This window comes from Barbus barbus (assembly GCF_936440315.1).
Source record: "Barbus barbus genome assembly, chromosome: 7".
Taxonomy (NCBI): domain Eukaryota; kingdom Metazoa; phylum Chordata; class Actinopteri; order Cypriniformes; family Cyprinidae; genus Barbus; species Barbus barbus.
In genome coordinates, this window is record NC_136735.1 from 4,637,479 (window position 1) to 4,652,088 (window position 14,610).

Sequence of the window (14,610 nt, forward strand, 5' to 3'; positions counted from 1 at the left end):
TTTAACTCTGCTTCAGTGTTAATTTAACACTCTTATTTTAACACTTTCACACTCTTGAGTGTGGTCTCACATGTACTCCCAGGAGAGTTAATTTCACCCTGGATTTTTTGCTGTGCACAATCTGCCATTGCTGTAAATAAACTGGTCCATTGGAGTGAATGGAGTTGACGCGGCTTTGTCTCTCAATGGCTCTGCCAATCACATCAGTGTTGAAAGTGTTGCAGAAATGACAGCTCATTGTAACAAAGATAAATAAAAAACTGAATACTCAGCCTTCATTCTCTCTTTTATCTCTCCAGGTGAGGAGATCAGTCAGACAGTCGAACAGGCCATCAATGGAGACTTCATGGGTCGCCTTATTATCCAACCCAGTGGATGCGGAGAGCAGAACATGGTCAGAATGACTCTACCTGTCATTGCTACTCATTATCTGGACAGCACCAATCAGTGGGAGGCTGTTGGCATTGAGCGCCGCAATGAGGCCGTTAACCATATCAGCACAGGTGATTTAGATGCTCTCTTAAAAACTTTAGATCAAAAACAGATAATAAGCAAATAAAAATTATTATTATTATTATTTGTATTAAGGTTATCAAGGGCAGCTGGCATACCGTAAATCAGATGGATCCTATGCTGCATATATATATACGCCAAGCAGCACATGGTATTTTAATTTGTTTTATTTTCATTCCCAGTGTCCCCAGTAATCATTTATAATTATTTTTTGAGATTATTAGTAACAAATTATTACTTTTTTTTTGCATTTGCTTCTGTCTGTTAAAGGTTGACAGCATATGTGGCCAAGGTCTTCGCCATGGCTAATAAACTTGTTACAATAGAGGAAAATGTGATCTGCAGCGCCCTTAAGTGGCTAGTTCTCCACAAACAACTGCCAGATGGCTCCTTTAAAGAGGATACAGCTGTGATTACATCAACCATGGTGGTAAGTTGAATGTCATTATGACAGACTGTATTTAAACCCGCCTGTGGAGGACAACAGGAATGAAAGCTAGCAGTAGAACTACATTAAATAATTAGTGATGAACACCTGATCTTAACAATCAACATCACTGAAGAAAAGAGAAAGAAAATAATTACAACTGACTTCAGCCTCAGCCTTGGATGAAATCAACTGAAAATAAACCCAAAAAAACACGATGCCACCATATTTGTGGTCAAGGTTTGCTTTAGTTGGCTTCTTGACCCTTTTGCCAATTCATAATAATTTGCTTTTAAGCAGTTGCTCCATTGTTTTACAGCAGATATTTGTGCAATGCTGAATCAAATCTTAGCAATTAATTTACGCTTTCTGCCTATACCTCATGGTGCATGAACATCTTGACGCAGTCTGTCTTCTTGGTTTATTGACCCACATTCAGGTATAATTGAACAGCAAAAAGTAATTATATATTTATATATGCTATGAAACAAATGCCACCATAATGCTTCAATATTGGGGGGGAAAAAACAAACCTTTATAGGTTCAGGCTTTTAGACATGAACACTTCACGTCATATGATCCTCAAAAATGCTGACAATTTTTCATACTACAGATCACCATGGGAGTTTTTACAATGGTGTTACCCAGCATGCATTGCAGCATGAAGCATTTTGTTGATTGTCACCATTGTTGAGATTCATATGCTGGTTCTTGATGTCTGTGTGTGTCTCAACTGAACCGGAGCTTAAAGTTTTATTTGTGGTATATTGTCTATCGCTATTAGAATAACACTTTGTAGGGATGGGTGATACATCTTATTTTATTTTCGATCTTATATTGATACTTATGAGCCCAGTATCACCAATACCTATAAACTAAAATTATCATTTAAATTATTAAAAGAATATAATCAGCAACTATACTCACTTAATATTAGGTTTTAGAGACATTTTTTTTTTTTTTTTTTACATTTCACAGGCCTTTTTTGTTTATACTGTGAAAAATTAGATATACTAAAATTGTATTTTAGCCCTTTACTGGGGCAGTAACCTCAACACCTCAGTACCTTTGAGGGTACCTCATGAAAAATAAACATGGTGTTACATATAGTAAGTACTAAAATGTATTATTATTACCATGGTAAATTTGTGGTTACTACAGTTTTACTACAAATACTGTGGTAAACTGTGGTTACTGTAATAAAACCATGGTTAATTTGTTTAAAAGGCTGCCAGAATGCTGTACTCCTAAAAGAGAAACTTTAGCATATTTTTTTCTGACAGATTTATTAACAGCAATTACAGAACATAACAGAATCCATTTGAACTTTTAACAACAGTTTAAATTTACTTACACAAACTAGCCTATTTAAAAGAAATATTACATGTAGGCTATACAAAAGTTTGGGGTTAGTAAGATTTTGTAATATTTTTAAAATAAGTCTCTTGCTCACCAAGGCTGCACTTATTTGAACAAAAATACAGTAAAAACAGCAATATTGTGAAATATAACCATTAAAATAAATATTTTCTATTTTAAAAATATAATTTAAAATGCATCTGTGATCAAAGCTGAATTTTCAGCATCATTATTCCAGTCTTCAGTGTCACATAATCCTTCAGAAATAAATCTAATATCATTTGCTACTCAGGAAACATTTCTGATTATTATTGCGCTTCATATTTGTGTATAAATCGTGATGCATTTTTCAGAATTAATTTTATATATAGTAATAATGATATTTAATGTAATGTAATAATGTGGCAATGGTTTTTTAGGATCTATATGCTTCTGATGCTTTTGGGAAACGCAGCTCTATTTGAACAAACACTTTGACTGAGCCAAGTGTCTGTGATTGATTGGTCCTGTCTTTCAGCTTATGCGTGCGTTCCGATCATAGGGTTCCAATGAGCAGGAGAAATAGCTCTATCCAATACTATTGTTCACTAATATCAGAGGTGGGACTTTCAAGTCAAATCAAGTCTTCAAGTCATATCTCAAGTCCTCAAAGAGTTAAAGTTAATGAGATAATTAAGTGACTAATTAAATGATGATTGAGCATTAGTGATGAACACCTGCTGTTAACAATCTACATCACTGAAGAAAAGAGGAACACATAAGGTGTGTTCGACTTGAAGCGGCGCTGTGCAGAATGATCAGTGTATGACATCGAAGTACCGCGAGAGCGATTCGAAAGCTTAAGGATCAGTCTGCTCTCTTATCACTCTCGTGGTACTTTGATGTCATTCTGCGCAGCGCCGCTTCAAGTCGAATGCACCTAAGAACTACAAATATCTTCAGTCACAGCCTTGGATGGAATCAACTGAAAAACAAAACAAAAAACAAAAACACACACACGATGCCACCATAATTGTGGTCTAGGTTTGCTTTAGTTGGTTTCTTGACCCTTTTACTAATTCAAAGAAATTTGTTTCCAAGTAGTTGCAATGTTGTTTCACAGCAATCATTTGTGCAATGCTGGATCAAACTTTAGCAGATTAACTTACACTTTCTGCTTATAACTCATGATGAACAAACATCATGAAGTGGTGTCTCTTTTTGGTTTATTGATCAACATGCAGCTGCTACTGAATGGCAAAAAAGAAAGCTACGAAACAAACAAAACCACAGTAGTGCTTTAGTATTGGGAAGGGGGAAATTTTGTTCCTATTTGGCTCAGGCTTTTAGACGTGAACATTTATCATACGATCCTCAACAGTGGTGACAATTTTTCATACTACAGAGCACGATGGGAGTTTTTACAATGGTGTTACCCAGCATGCATTGCAGCATGAAGCATTTTGTTGATTGTCACCATTGTTGAGATTCATATGCTGGGTCTTGATTTCCTTGTGTGTTTAAGTAGAAATTAAGTTCAATATTTTATATGCATTAGATATGTTTGAAATTCACTGACCATAACTATCAGAGCAACACTTTCTTTGCATGCTGTGATTTCACAGAATTGATTATGAAAAACTTTAACATATAAATGAAACGATAGTGTTTTGATTATAATAATGCCAGCTCATAATGATTGTCTCACCATATAAAAAGAGCTAATAACTATTCACTGTATAGCACTGACCTCTCTGCTTTATAACAACACATGCATTGCTACAGAGAGATATCTAGCTTAAGAGTCAAGAGCCCAACTAAAGCAAACACTGATCTCCTTGATGGTGGCATCATTTTAACCAATAAAACATCAACATCTGATTCTCTGTAATTCTCAATAACAGCAGGTGTTCATCACTAATGCTCAATCATCATTTAATTAGTCACTTAATTATCTCATTAACTTTAACTCTTTGAGGACTTGGGATATGACTTGAAGACTTGATTTGAAGACTTGATACCCACCTCTGGTCAGAAGAATACAGATCATTTTTATTTTGCCTTAGCATGAAGTTGCAGTTTCACAATACATGAATTACACTTGCAAATTGCATCTGTAAAATTCTGCAAATCTTTTTTTCGTACGCTTGAAACATGATTTACACTTACAAATATTTTCTTGCACATGCAAAATTAATTTACACGTGCTATCGTATGTACACTTTCACAAATCTTACCCTGCACATGCAAATCTTTTTGACATAATTTTACTTTCATACTTTCGCCTAGAAACACACAGCTTCTCCTTGACATGCCTGCTTCAACACTACTGCGGTTACTGAAACCATGCATAATGCAAATATTTCCACATTGTGACGTAGACATGTGGGGGCGTGTTTTAATGAGGTGTTATAGGGGGGCGTGGCAGAGTCTTAACTTTGATAAAGAATATCTCTTTGGTTTTGAGACTTTAGTCTTTGCAACTGCAGGGATCTTATCTATGCACAATCAGCTTGTAACACTCCAAAGAGAAAGCAAAACTTGAAATCGCATCATATGACCCCTTTAACTTTAACTCTTTGAGGACTTGGGATTTGACTCGAGACTTGCTTGTGACTTGAAAGGAATGACTTGGTCCCACCTCTGGGACATGGTGACGGGTGAAAAATATATATTTGCGAGTGACCATAAAGTTTCTAGGGGGACTGCAAAAGTTTGTTGAGTGAATGTAAACTTTCTTGGGAAACATAAAGTTTTACAAGTGGACAAACTTTTTTTCTGTGCAAAGTTTATTCAAAGTTACAAAGTTTCTCAAGGGAACACAAATGCTTGGCGAATGAACAAAGTTTATTGGAGGAACACAAACGCGTTATGAGCGAACAAAGTTTCTTAAGTGAATTTAGGAAAGAACAATTCATTTTCTCTCATGAATTATGAACCAAAGCAAGATGCGTTTGCAATACCTATAGGCTACTGTCACTATCTCACAGAATTTTGTAGTACTGCAGTCCTGTAGTCCTGGAAAAATATTTTAGCCAGCTGTTTTAGCAAGCTTTGCTAATTTAATAATAAAACACGTTTTTTTTTGCAAAATTCTGTTTATTTGTCTTTTATTCCAGGGTGACGTACAGGGCAAAAATTCAGATGCCTCCCTAACGGCCTTTGTCGTGATTGCCATGCAAGAGGGCAGAGAGATCTGTGCTGGATCAGTTGCTGTAAGTGCACCTATTCCACCATAGTAAACCGTGTTTGCCAGAACTTTTAAGAATGAACAGTTTTTTCACTCTTCCTCTTTGGTTTAACCTCTAACACACACTTTTATAGAGTTTGCAAGAAAGTATCAGAAAGGCTGTTTCTTTCTTGGAAGGTCGACTTCCACAACTGACCAATCCTTATGCTGTTGCGATGACGTCCTACGCCATGGGCAATGAGAACAAACTCAATAAAGACATCTTGATGGAACACTCCACACAAGGAGAAGGTCAGTCAAGCCATCAAGTCATCAACAAGGGATGTACTTTGCAACAGACTCACTCATACACGAGTGTAAATAATGGAACAGTAAAACTTTTGTGGTGTAATGATGTTGCAATTGTTAATGTCTAAAATGCAGAGGTGGGTAGAGTACTCAAAAACTTTACAAAAGTAAAAGTACTTGTAGAAATATTTACTCAAGTAAAAGTAATAGTCTGAATAGTTACTTGAGTAAGAGTAAAAAAGTAATTAGTAAGTAGTTACTAATTACTTTTGCTCATATACTGAATATCTATAGTCTATTTTTATTTAGATATATAGATATTTAGACCAAATTTACACACACACACATACATATATATATATATATATATATATATATATATATATATATATATATATATATATATATATATATATATACACACAGAGCCGTTCAAAATACTTTTAATGTTTTTTAATGTAATTTATTTCAGTGATGCAAATCAGAATTATTATCAGCCTTTACGCCAGTCTTTGGTGTCACATAATCCTTCAGAAATCATTCCAATATGTTGATTTATTATCAATGCTGTTCTTTTAGCTTTCTATTCATAAAACAATCCTAAAAAACATGTCACAGGTTCCAAAAAATATTAAGCAGCAAAACTGTTGAAACCAGCATATGCTGGTTAGGTATGTTTTGAAGCATGGGATGCTGGTTTGAGTTTAAGCTGGTCCTTTGCTGGTTTATGCAGGTACTTATATTGTGTGGTGTGCTGCGATGTGACAAAGACAGCATACCAGACACCAACAGATTTTCAACCAGAGTCCTGACTGTGAATGAAATCTTGCAAAATCTCTAGAGAATTGAGAATAAACTTTTTTTTTAATTGCAATTTTAGAACAGAGAACATTCAAGAGCAATAACATATAAATTACATCAAATACAATAATAAACAACAATAATAAATACAATAAAATAGGAAAAGCATTAAGAAAATTACATTTCCTTAAACAAGTATAAATATTTACAAATTATTCAAAGAATCGATTTGAGGCTTTAAAGATATTGTGATGATAGTGTTCAAATCCGGTAACACTTTAGAGTACTGTTCCATCATTAATGAATAACTACACCGGAACAAATGACTAATGCACTATTAACATTGTAGTACGGATCGTTTGGAATAAATTGAAGCATTTTTTACTTGTATTGCATTAAGATTAAGTAACGAGAGGAGCGTCTCCCATAGTAATGAAGTAAAAGTACCGCTTTTCTCTAAAGATGTACTTAAGAGTAAAAGTACCCATTTTTAAATATACTCTAAAAGTGTTAGTTACCCACAAATTTTACTCAAGTAAATGTAATTCGTTACTACCCACCTCTGCTAAAATGGTAATGGAACAGGTACGGAGGGAACAGCAAGACAATCCTGTTTCTATTCCTGTTTTGTGTTTTAAACAGCCGGTCGGTTTTGGACTGTCCCTGGACAGCATTATCACTCACTAGAGGCGACAGCTTATGCTGTTCTGGCGCTTGTGAAGGCAAAAGACTTTGATACAGCAGGAGAGGCAGTGCACTGGATGGCCAGACAACAGTCTCACTATGGAGGATCTGGCACCACACAGGTACACTAACACCTCATCATTCGACTGTGACAAACACCAGAACAAGTGTAGGACTGACACTGCAGGACAGGATCAGAATACTTTTCTGTCCTTTCTAGGCGACCATCATGGTGTTCCAGGCCGTGGCAGAGTATCGCATGCAGGTTAAGGACAGACAAAATTTCAATCTGGATGTGGAGCTGTCCGTGTCAGGAAGAAGCAAACCTGTCAAATGGACTATCAAAAAAGATAATGCACATCTTACACGGTCAGACAGGGTGAGGAGCAGCACATCCACTAGATTCAAATTCTTTGCTGCTCATGTCAGTTATGTTTTTGTTGGGTTATGGGAGTTTAGTTGTTCATCGTCTATCATTATTATTGTCTATGACATTTGTTTGGACGATAAAATCTTTATCTTTACCCTTTTCGTATTATATTATGAGTTTGATTACTCTGATAGGTGGAGATAAACAAGGATTTCAATGTGACTGCAAGAGGAACTGGAACAGCCATTCTCTCAGTGAGTGTTCATGAGCGTTTATACAGTCAGCAGCAAGATTAAAGTGTGTAAACATCTAATCTGAATTTTCTTTCAGGTTCTGACGCTGTACTACGCCAGACCTGCTGAGAAGAAATCTGACTGTACATTCTTTGATCTGACTGTTAAAATGGAGAAAGACAATGACAGTAAGAGTTCCTTCCCTTTCTGTGGCACTTTCCATACATACTGAGAACAAATAAAACCTCAAAAAACTGTGTTGGTTGTTGGTTTTAATTTCTACCTTTTTTTTTTTTTTTTTGTTCTTTAGCAAATCAAGAGGGAGCCATTGAAACTTACAAGCTCACTATGGATTTCTAGTATGTAAACACACTCGAATAAGTTTATTTTTATGTCAATAAACTATTGTATTTGTAATTGATAAGCATGTGCTTATTTTGGCTATTTTCTCACTTGGTTTGATTAATTGGTCAGAGCCCAAGTTACCTGGTTATCATCATAATTACATAATGACTCCGACAGAGACTGCAGTGTTCTGACACAAATGCAAGTCGCGTTACAAAGACATTACATTTCTGTGTTACTAAAATATAAAATTCTGAGGTCAAATAGACTTGGGTTCACACAAAAATCTCTACCCAGTCAACAATTGAGATTTATTCCATCCATGAACTCAGCAGCTGATTTCACCAGAGGAGGAACCAAGTCATTCCATTCAATTCGTTTTCAGCAGAGGTGGGTAGTAACAAATTACATTTACTTGAGTAAATTTTTTGGGTAACTAACACTTTTAGAGTATATTTAAAAATGGGTACTTTTACTCTTACTCAAGTACATTTTTAGAGAAAAACGGTACTTTTAATTCATTACTATGGGAGACGCTCCTCTCGTTACTTAATCTTAATGCAATACAAGTGGTTTGATGGGATGGTGATGGCGCAGTGGATAAGACACATGCCTCTGGTGTGAGAGACCCGGGTTTGAATCCGTCTATCTCGAAAATACAGTAAATTATCGTCATTTGCGTATAAAATTTATTGCTGATCTGTGGCCTGCCAATCCTCAAGGAAATATGAATGAAGCGGTATTCAGCCTGAAGAACCCGGAGGTGCTGTCATCAAGAGTTTAAACAATGACTTAGTCTGACTAAAATTACCATGGTTACTAAACAGATAATAATTAAGATAGGCCTATGATTCTAGAGTTAGCACATAATATTTATGTAATATGGCCAAAATTGTACACAAATTAAAGCGCATGCTCGGGTCTACACCAATAAGTTTTGCAGTATAATAAACCAATGGAATTGCCCGCCCCAATGTGTTGCCCCACCCCAATCTTCCAGACTGCACTATGGAGTACTTGCCTCTGTCTGTAATATATCTGCTTGTTTTCCACTCTTTGGCCACCAGGTGGTATTGTGAGCAAATGAAGCCTCCAGAAATTAACCCTTTTTTGAACCACTTGGCTGAAAAGCTGAATGCTTCATGAGGCTTCATCTGACCATCACTACTGTGAGGTTACACTTTTAGCTCACTGTTACCTCACATCCTGACCACATCACGAGTATCCTCGGAGATCAAATTGTTGACTGGGTAGTGTGTGCAGAGAAGCTGGAGCAAAACTACAAAACCTAAGAGACCTGTTAATAAAATCTGCTCTTGATCTCTATCTTCACAGCTACAAAAGTGATCAAACCGATGCCACCATGACTATTTTGGATATTGGCATACCGACTGGATTTACTGTGGATAGCAGAGATCTGGAACAGGTATTGTGATAATAAACTAATGAAGTGATGCCTCACATCTGTATAATTTTTAAATTATTAATTTAAATTATGCCAGACATACTAGAAGCAAACCTTACTCTGAGTCCATCAAACAAACTTTGAAAGAAAATAACTATTCTGTAATATTAATGTGCGTGTACTGACACGATCAGAAGACAACAGAATTTGCCCTGAATTGAGCTGGATAATGACTAACTGCAACACTGACGCTGTTATTGAACTGAATTGAGTCAACATCGAACTGACTTGAGCCAAATAACGACACTGTTGTATTCTGTAGAGGTATACTTAAAGCTGAATTTAACTCATTTTTTGAATTTTGCAACTTTGACACAGTTGAGCTGCATTAACACAGCTGAATGATGACAGTTGTCTGAGCTGAGATTTTGCCTTTTGATTGAAGTTTACAACATTTTAACACTGTTGTCTGGTTTAATGTGATGCTGCTTTGAAACTATTTATGTGGTATAAATGCTATATAAATAAATGTGATTTGATTGTGCATGCACATATATATATATTTTTTTTTATTTTTTATTTTTTAATTTTTTTTATATAGGACATAAAGCATTTTAATCATATCATGTATTAATAATTTATTTTTCCCTTGCCCTCAGTTATCCACAGGGAAGGAGAGATACATTCAAAAATTTGAGATGGACAAAGTGCTGTCAGAGCGAGGATCCCTCATCCTCTACTTAGATAAGGTATGTCAGCAAACTATTGTTCTATTAGCCTCAAAAGTATGTGCTTTTTTTTTTTCTTAATATTTCTAAAATATTCTGATTGGCTGACTAGGGCTGTCGCGGTGAAGGAATTTCCCTTGCGCTAATTTTGAGTGGCTCAATAGCGCAGTATGCGGTATTACCGCACACACACACACATATATATATATATATATATATATATATATATATATATATATATATATATATATATATATATATTGCTCGGGTCTACACCAATAAGATTCGACATGTTATAACCCAAATGAAATTGGGGGTGGGCGGAGCGACACATGCCACCCCACCTTAATGTGTCGCCCTGCCGCATCGTCCAGGGTGCACTCTGTGGCTACTCGAAACAAGGACTTTTTCTCCATAGCGTCTAGCAATGCAGTACTCTTTCCCGTACCTCAGGGAACAGAGGTTACGTTAGTAACCGAGTACGTTGCGCTTGGTATATTAATGTGACATGACATAACAACGATATCTATAGAATAACTCTTTTCAGCCCACTGCATTATTTTCCTTCTGATTATTTTCGTTTCCTTTTTATTCCGCTGTAAGTAAATGAAAAAAGACAACATACTGTTAATATTAATTTACAATATAAACCATGAATAATTCTCTGGAATGCACTAAGAATCTTTAATTTTTATCCCCAAATCGTCATGTCTCTTTCCAGGTTTGTTTTCACGCTAATGCTGTAAAATGTAATTGTTGCAAAATTATATTTAAATTTAACACATCTTTAATATTGCTGCGGATAGAAGGAGGAACGTTAGGAGTTATTCATGGTATGTTGAAAGTAATTTGTTAATGCTTTTACACTTTTAAATTTCCTTTCAATGATTGATGGTTGAAGGGTGAATAAAATATTGTCACCTCATTGTACCTAGTTTTTGATTATTATTGCGTTCATAGAGTGAACCTTTACAGTGTAAATTGAAGTTACTCCCATAATTTGCACAGTGTTATGGGGCATAGGAAAAAGGTGACTAGTCATATTTCACATAATATTATGAGCACAAGATAAAGTACATATGTGACATATGGCCTATGGCTGTATGTTTTCCCTCCCTAATTACCTAATTACTTATGTTAAGATGGACAGTTTCCAGTGTGCAATATGACATGCAATAATGCATTTGCTATGGTTTCTGTGTTTTATCAGGTTTTGCATAGAGAAACAGAACGAATTGCCTTCAGAATGCACAAGATGCATAATGTGGGTGTGCTACAACCTGCTGCAGTCACAATATATGAATATTACTCACCAGGTGAGCTATTGGTGCATGTACACACACAGACATCTCAAATAAATATATTAATTTAGTTCCATTTAATTATTAAAAATAATACTTTGAAAAATAAACTAAATTCTTCTTGACGTTGACCCATACATACACTAAATTGCCAAAAGTATTGGGCCACCCTCCTTCTGAACATGTTTGACTACTTTAGTCGGTGTTCAGCTGGGATCAGGACTTGGCTTTCTGCAGACCAGTCAAGTTCTTCCACACTGACTGAATCAATCATGTCTTTTTGAACCGTGCCTTATACACAGAGACACTGTCATGTTAGAATAGAAAAGGGTTCTGTCCAAACTGATGCTGTAAAATGAGAAGCACACAATTCCCTAGAATATCATTATATGCTTTAACATTATGATTTGTACTCATAGAAATTACTAAAGTAGTCAAACATGTTCATTAGAAGGGGGTGAACCAATACTTTTGGCAATATAGTGTATATTAGCTAACAAGGGGGTTTTGTAACAACCAGAGGTGGATAGTCCAGGAGTCAGAAAGTAAAAGTCCTGCCATATGTTTATTCCACCCATGAACTCAGCAGCTGATTTCACCAGAGGAGGAACCAAGTCATTCCTTTCAAGTCACAAGCAAGTCTCAAGTCAAATCCCAAGTCCTCAAAGAGTTAGATTTGGTCACAAATTTTTTTCAGCAGATATTGCAATATCCACATGACTGTAAGTTGCAAAAGAAAAGAAAAGAAAAAAGAGAAGATAGACAAAAAGAAAAGTCACATAATTTTATAAGTCACTTTTTATTACATTTAGAAATAATGTGCAATGAAACATTTACAAACATTTTGAAAAGTTTGACTTTTTTTCTCTTTAAGACTGGTCATAGCTTTTTAAATGCAGTTATGAAAAGGCAGATTGCTCTTGATTTTATTGGAAAAGTAAGACTGATTACCTATTGGAAACTGCTAGTTGTTCAAACTATTTCTTAACATGGTGGCTAAGTTTATGCAACTGGCCTCTGGTTGTTTCAATAGGTTTTGTATAGTATTTTCTTTACTCTTTACTTCAAAAACTATGTCTAACAAGGATATTATTTTAATATTTTGTAAGTCACTTTGGATAAAAGTGTCTGCTAAATGGCTAAATGACTAAATGGAAATGTAATAAACATGCATTTTAGTTCCCCTCACACCATAACAAATCCTTTAATGGTATATTGAACAGAAATTAAAAATACAAGTATAAAACCAACAGAAAATATAGTGTAATTTATTATAAACAACATGAATTATAAACAGCTTGCCTAAATTTGTTCATTTAAAGCGAAACTGAAAGTAATGGTGTGTGTGAAATGCACTATACAAATAACCTTGGGCTCACGTAACTCAATCCACATGCAAGCGCTTTGTGCACATTTTGTGCTTATGGCTAACTGCAATTGTGTTTATTAAGATTAATTTGATGAATTAATTAGCATTTTGATGAATCATGCCCGTTTGATTCATATCTATTGTGTGTGTGTGTGTGTGTGTGTGTGTGTGTGTGTGTGTGTTTCAGATAGACGCTGTACAAAGTTCATCCACCCCGAAAGGGAGGATGGTGCTATATACAGACTGTGTAAGGGAGACCTGTGCCAGTGCGCAGAAGGTATTATCAGGCACAAATAATAGTTTATAAAATACATACTTTGGCTCCTTGCAGTCCACTTATATGTTAGCCACAAATCTGTCCAAAATTTACTAAATAGTCCAGCTTGTAATGTGCTCAACAGACTGCAGAAGTTGGACTAAAACCATCTATATTGCCAGATTTAAGCCTTGGAGAAGTTATGATTTAGTTTATTCTGAAATGTGAATGAGGAGATATAAACACATTTGTCTGTGATCACAAGTGTTTATTTGCATGTATGAAAATTATAATTTTTTCTAAACACAGAAAACTGCAGTTACCAGAAGAAAAACCATGTCACAGATGATGATCGTTCCATTAAAGCCTGTGAAGCTGGCATGGATTATGGTAAATGCATTCAGCTCTGTGTGTTAATTCATGTTCATGACTCTCATACTTCCAGAAATTAAGATTCACTATTTACTCATTTTGTTCTACCTTAATGCTCCACTTGTTTGTTCCTGTTGGGATGCAATATAAAAGTGTTATACACTGCTCTTTTCATAGTGACTATGTCTGATAACAATAATTGGAATCACATCCCAGCTAACAGCATTTTGTTATAAGAACGTTCTCCAAATATTCAGTGTTGGTTTTGGGAACATAAAGAAATGTCCAGTTTTCTTGACGTTAGAGAAACAATTTTAAAAGTAAAATGTTCCTCAAACGTTCTTTCAACTTAATTCTGATTTAAAATTCAACATTCTAGGAACGTTGATTTGTAACACTCCAAGAACATAAAAACATCCTGTTTCCTTAATGTTAGTAGAATGTTATTTAAAGGTTAGTATGATGTTCCTGAAACATTGTTTCAATCATTCAAACACCTGCTGTGAACAAGCACTGAAAGAAAGATAAATAAAACACAAACTACAACTCTCTTCAGCCACAGCCTTAGATGAACTGAAGATAAAAAACATTCAATCTCTCAAGATCTGATTAAACAACTCCACAAACAGCATTACCAGCTTCACTTACAGTATTATTAACCAGATTTACATTATTTATGTCAGACGTCTACAGCAGTTCTTATTGAGAATTAACAGAGGTTTAGATGTTGATGTCTTATTGAAAATGTTTTGTTTGAGATAACCATCATGGAGATCAGTTTTTTTTTTTTTGCGTCTATTGCAGGTATTTTCAGAAAATATTCATGCGTTGATAAAGCAGTTCAACATATGTTTTGAAAACATGCAATTGACTGCTTTAAAGTAATTTAAACAACTGCCTTTTATGTTGTTTTACTTACTTTTGGAATAGAAATGTTGTACGAGAAAGAAATAATAAAATCAAATGTAAAAAAAAAAAAAGATGTTTCAA

General features: G+C 35.1%; 1 protein-coding gene across 1 annotated transcript in view; it reads left to right on the forward strand.

Annotated features, from left to right (window-relative positions):
• Positions 1-14,610, forward strand: part of LOC306872965 (complement C3-like) — a 74,195-nt gene that overhangs the window by 45,725 nt on the left and 13,860 nt on the right. The window contains exons 24-38 of the mRNA XM_079421937.1: positions 300-503; positions 589-664; positions 784-943; positions 5,398-5,493; positions 5,603-5,759; positions 7,200-7,363; positions 7,462-7,620; positions 7,806-7,865; positions 7,942-8,032; positions 8,155-8,203; positions 9,525-9,615; positions 10,254-10,343; positions 11,533-11,638; positions 13,180-13,269; positions 13,558-13,638. Coding sequence (XP_079278063.1) covers positions 300-503; positions 589-664; positions 784-943; positions 5,398-5,493; positions 5,603-5,759; positions 7,200-7,363; positions 7,462-7,620; positions 7,806-7,865; positions 7,942-8,032; positions 8,155-8,203; positions 9,525-9,615; positions 10,254-10,343; positions 11,533-11,638; positions 13,180-13,269; positions 13,558-13,638 — 1,674 coding nt within the window. The remainder of the gene's footprint in view (positions 1-299; positions 504-588; positions 665-783; positions 944-5,397; positions 5,494-5,602; positions 5,760-7,199; positions 7,364-7,461; positions 7,621-7,805; positions 7,866-7,941; positions 8,033-8,154; positions 8,204-9,524; positions 9,616-10,253; positions 10,344-11,532; positions 11,639-13,179; positions 13,270-13,557; positions 13,639-14,610) is intronic.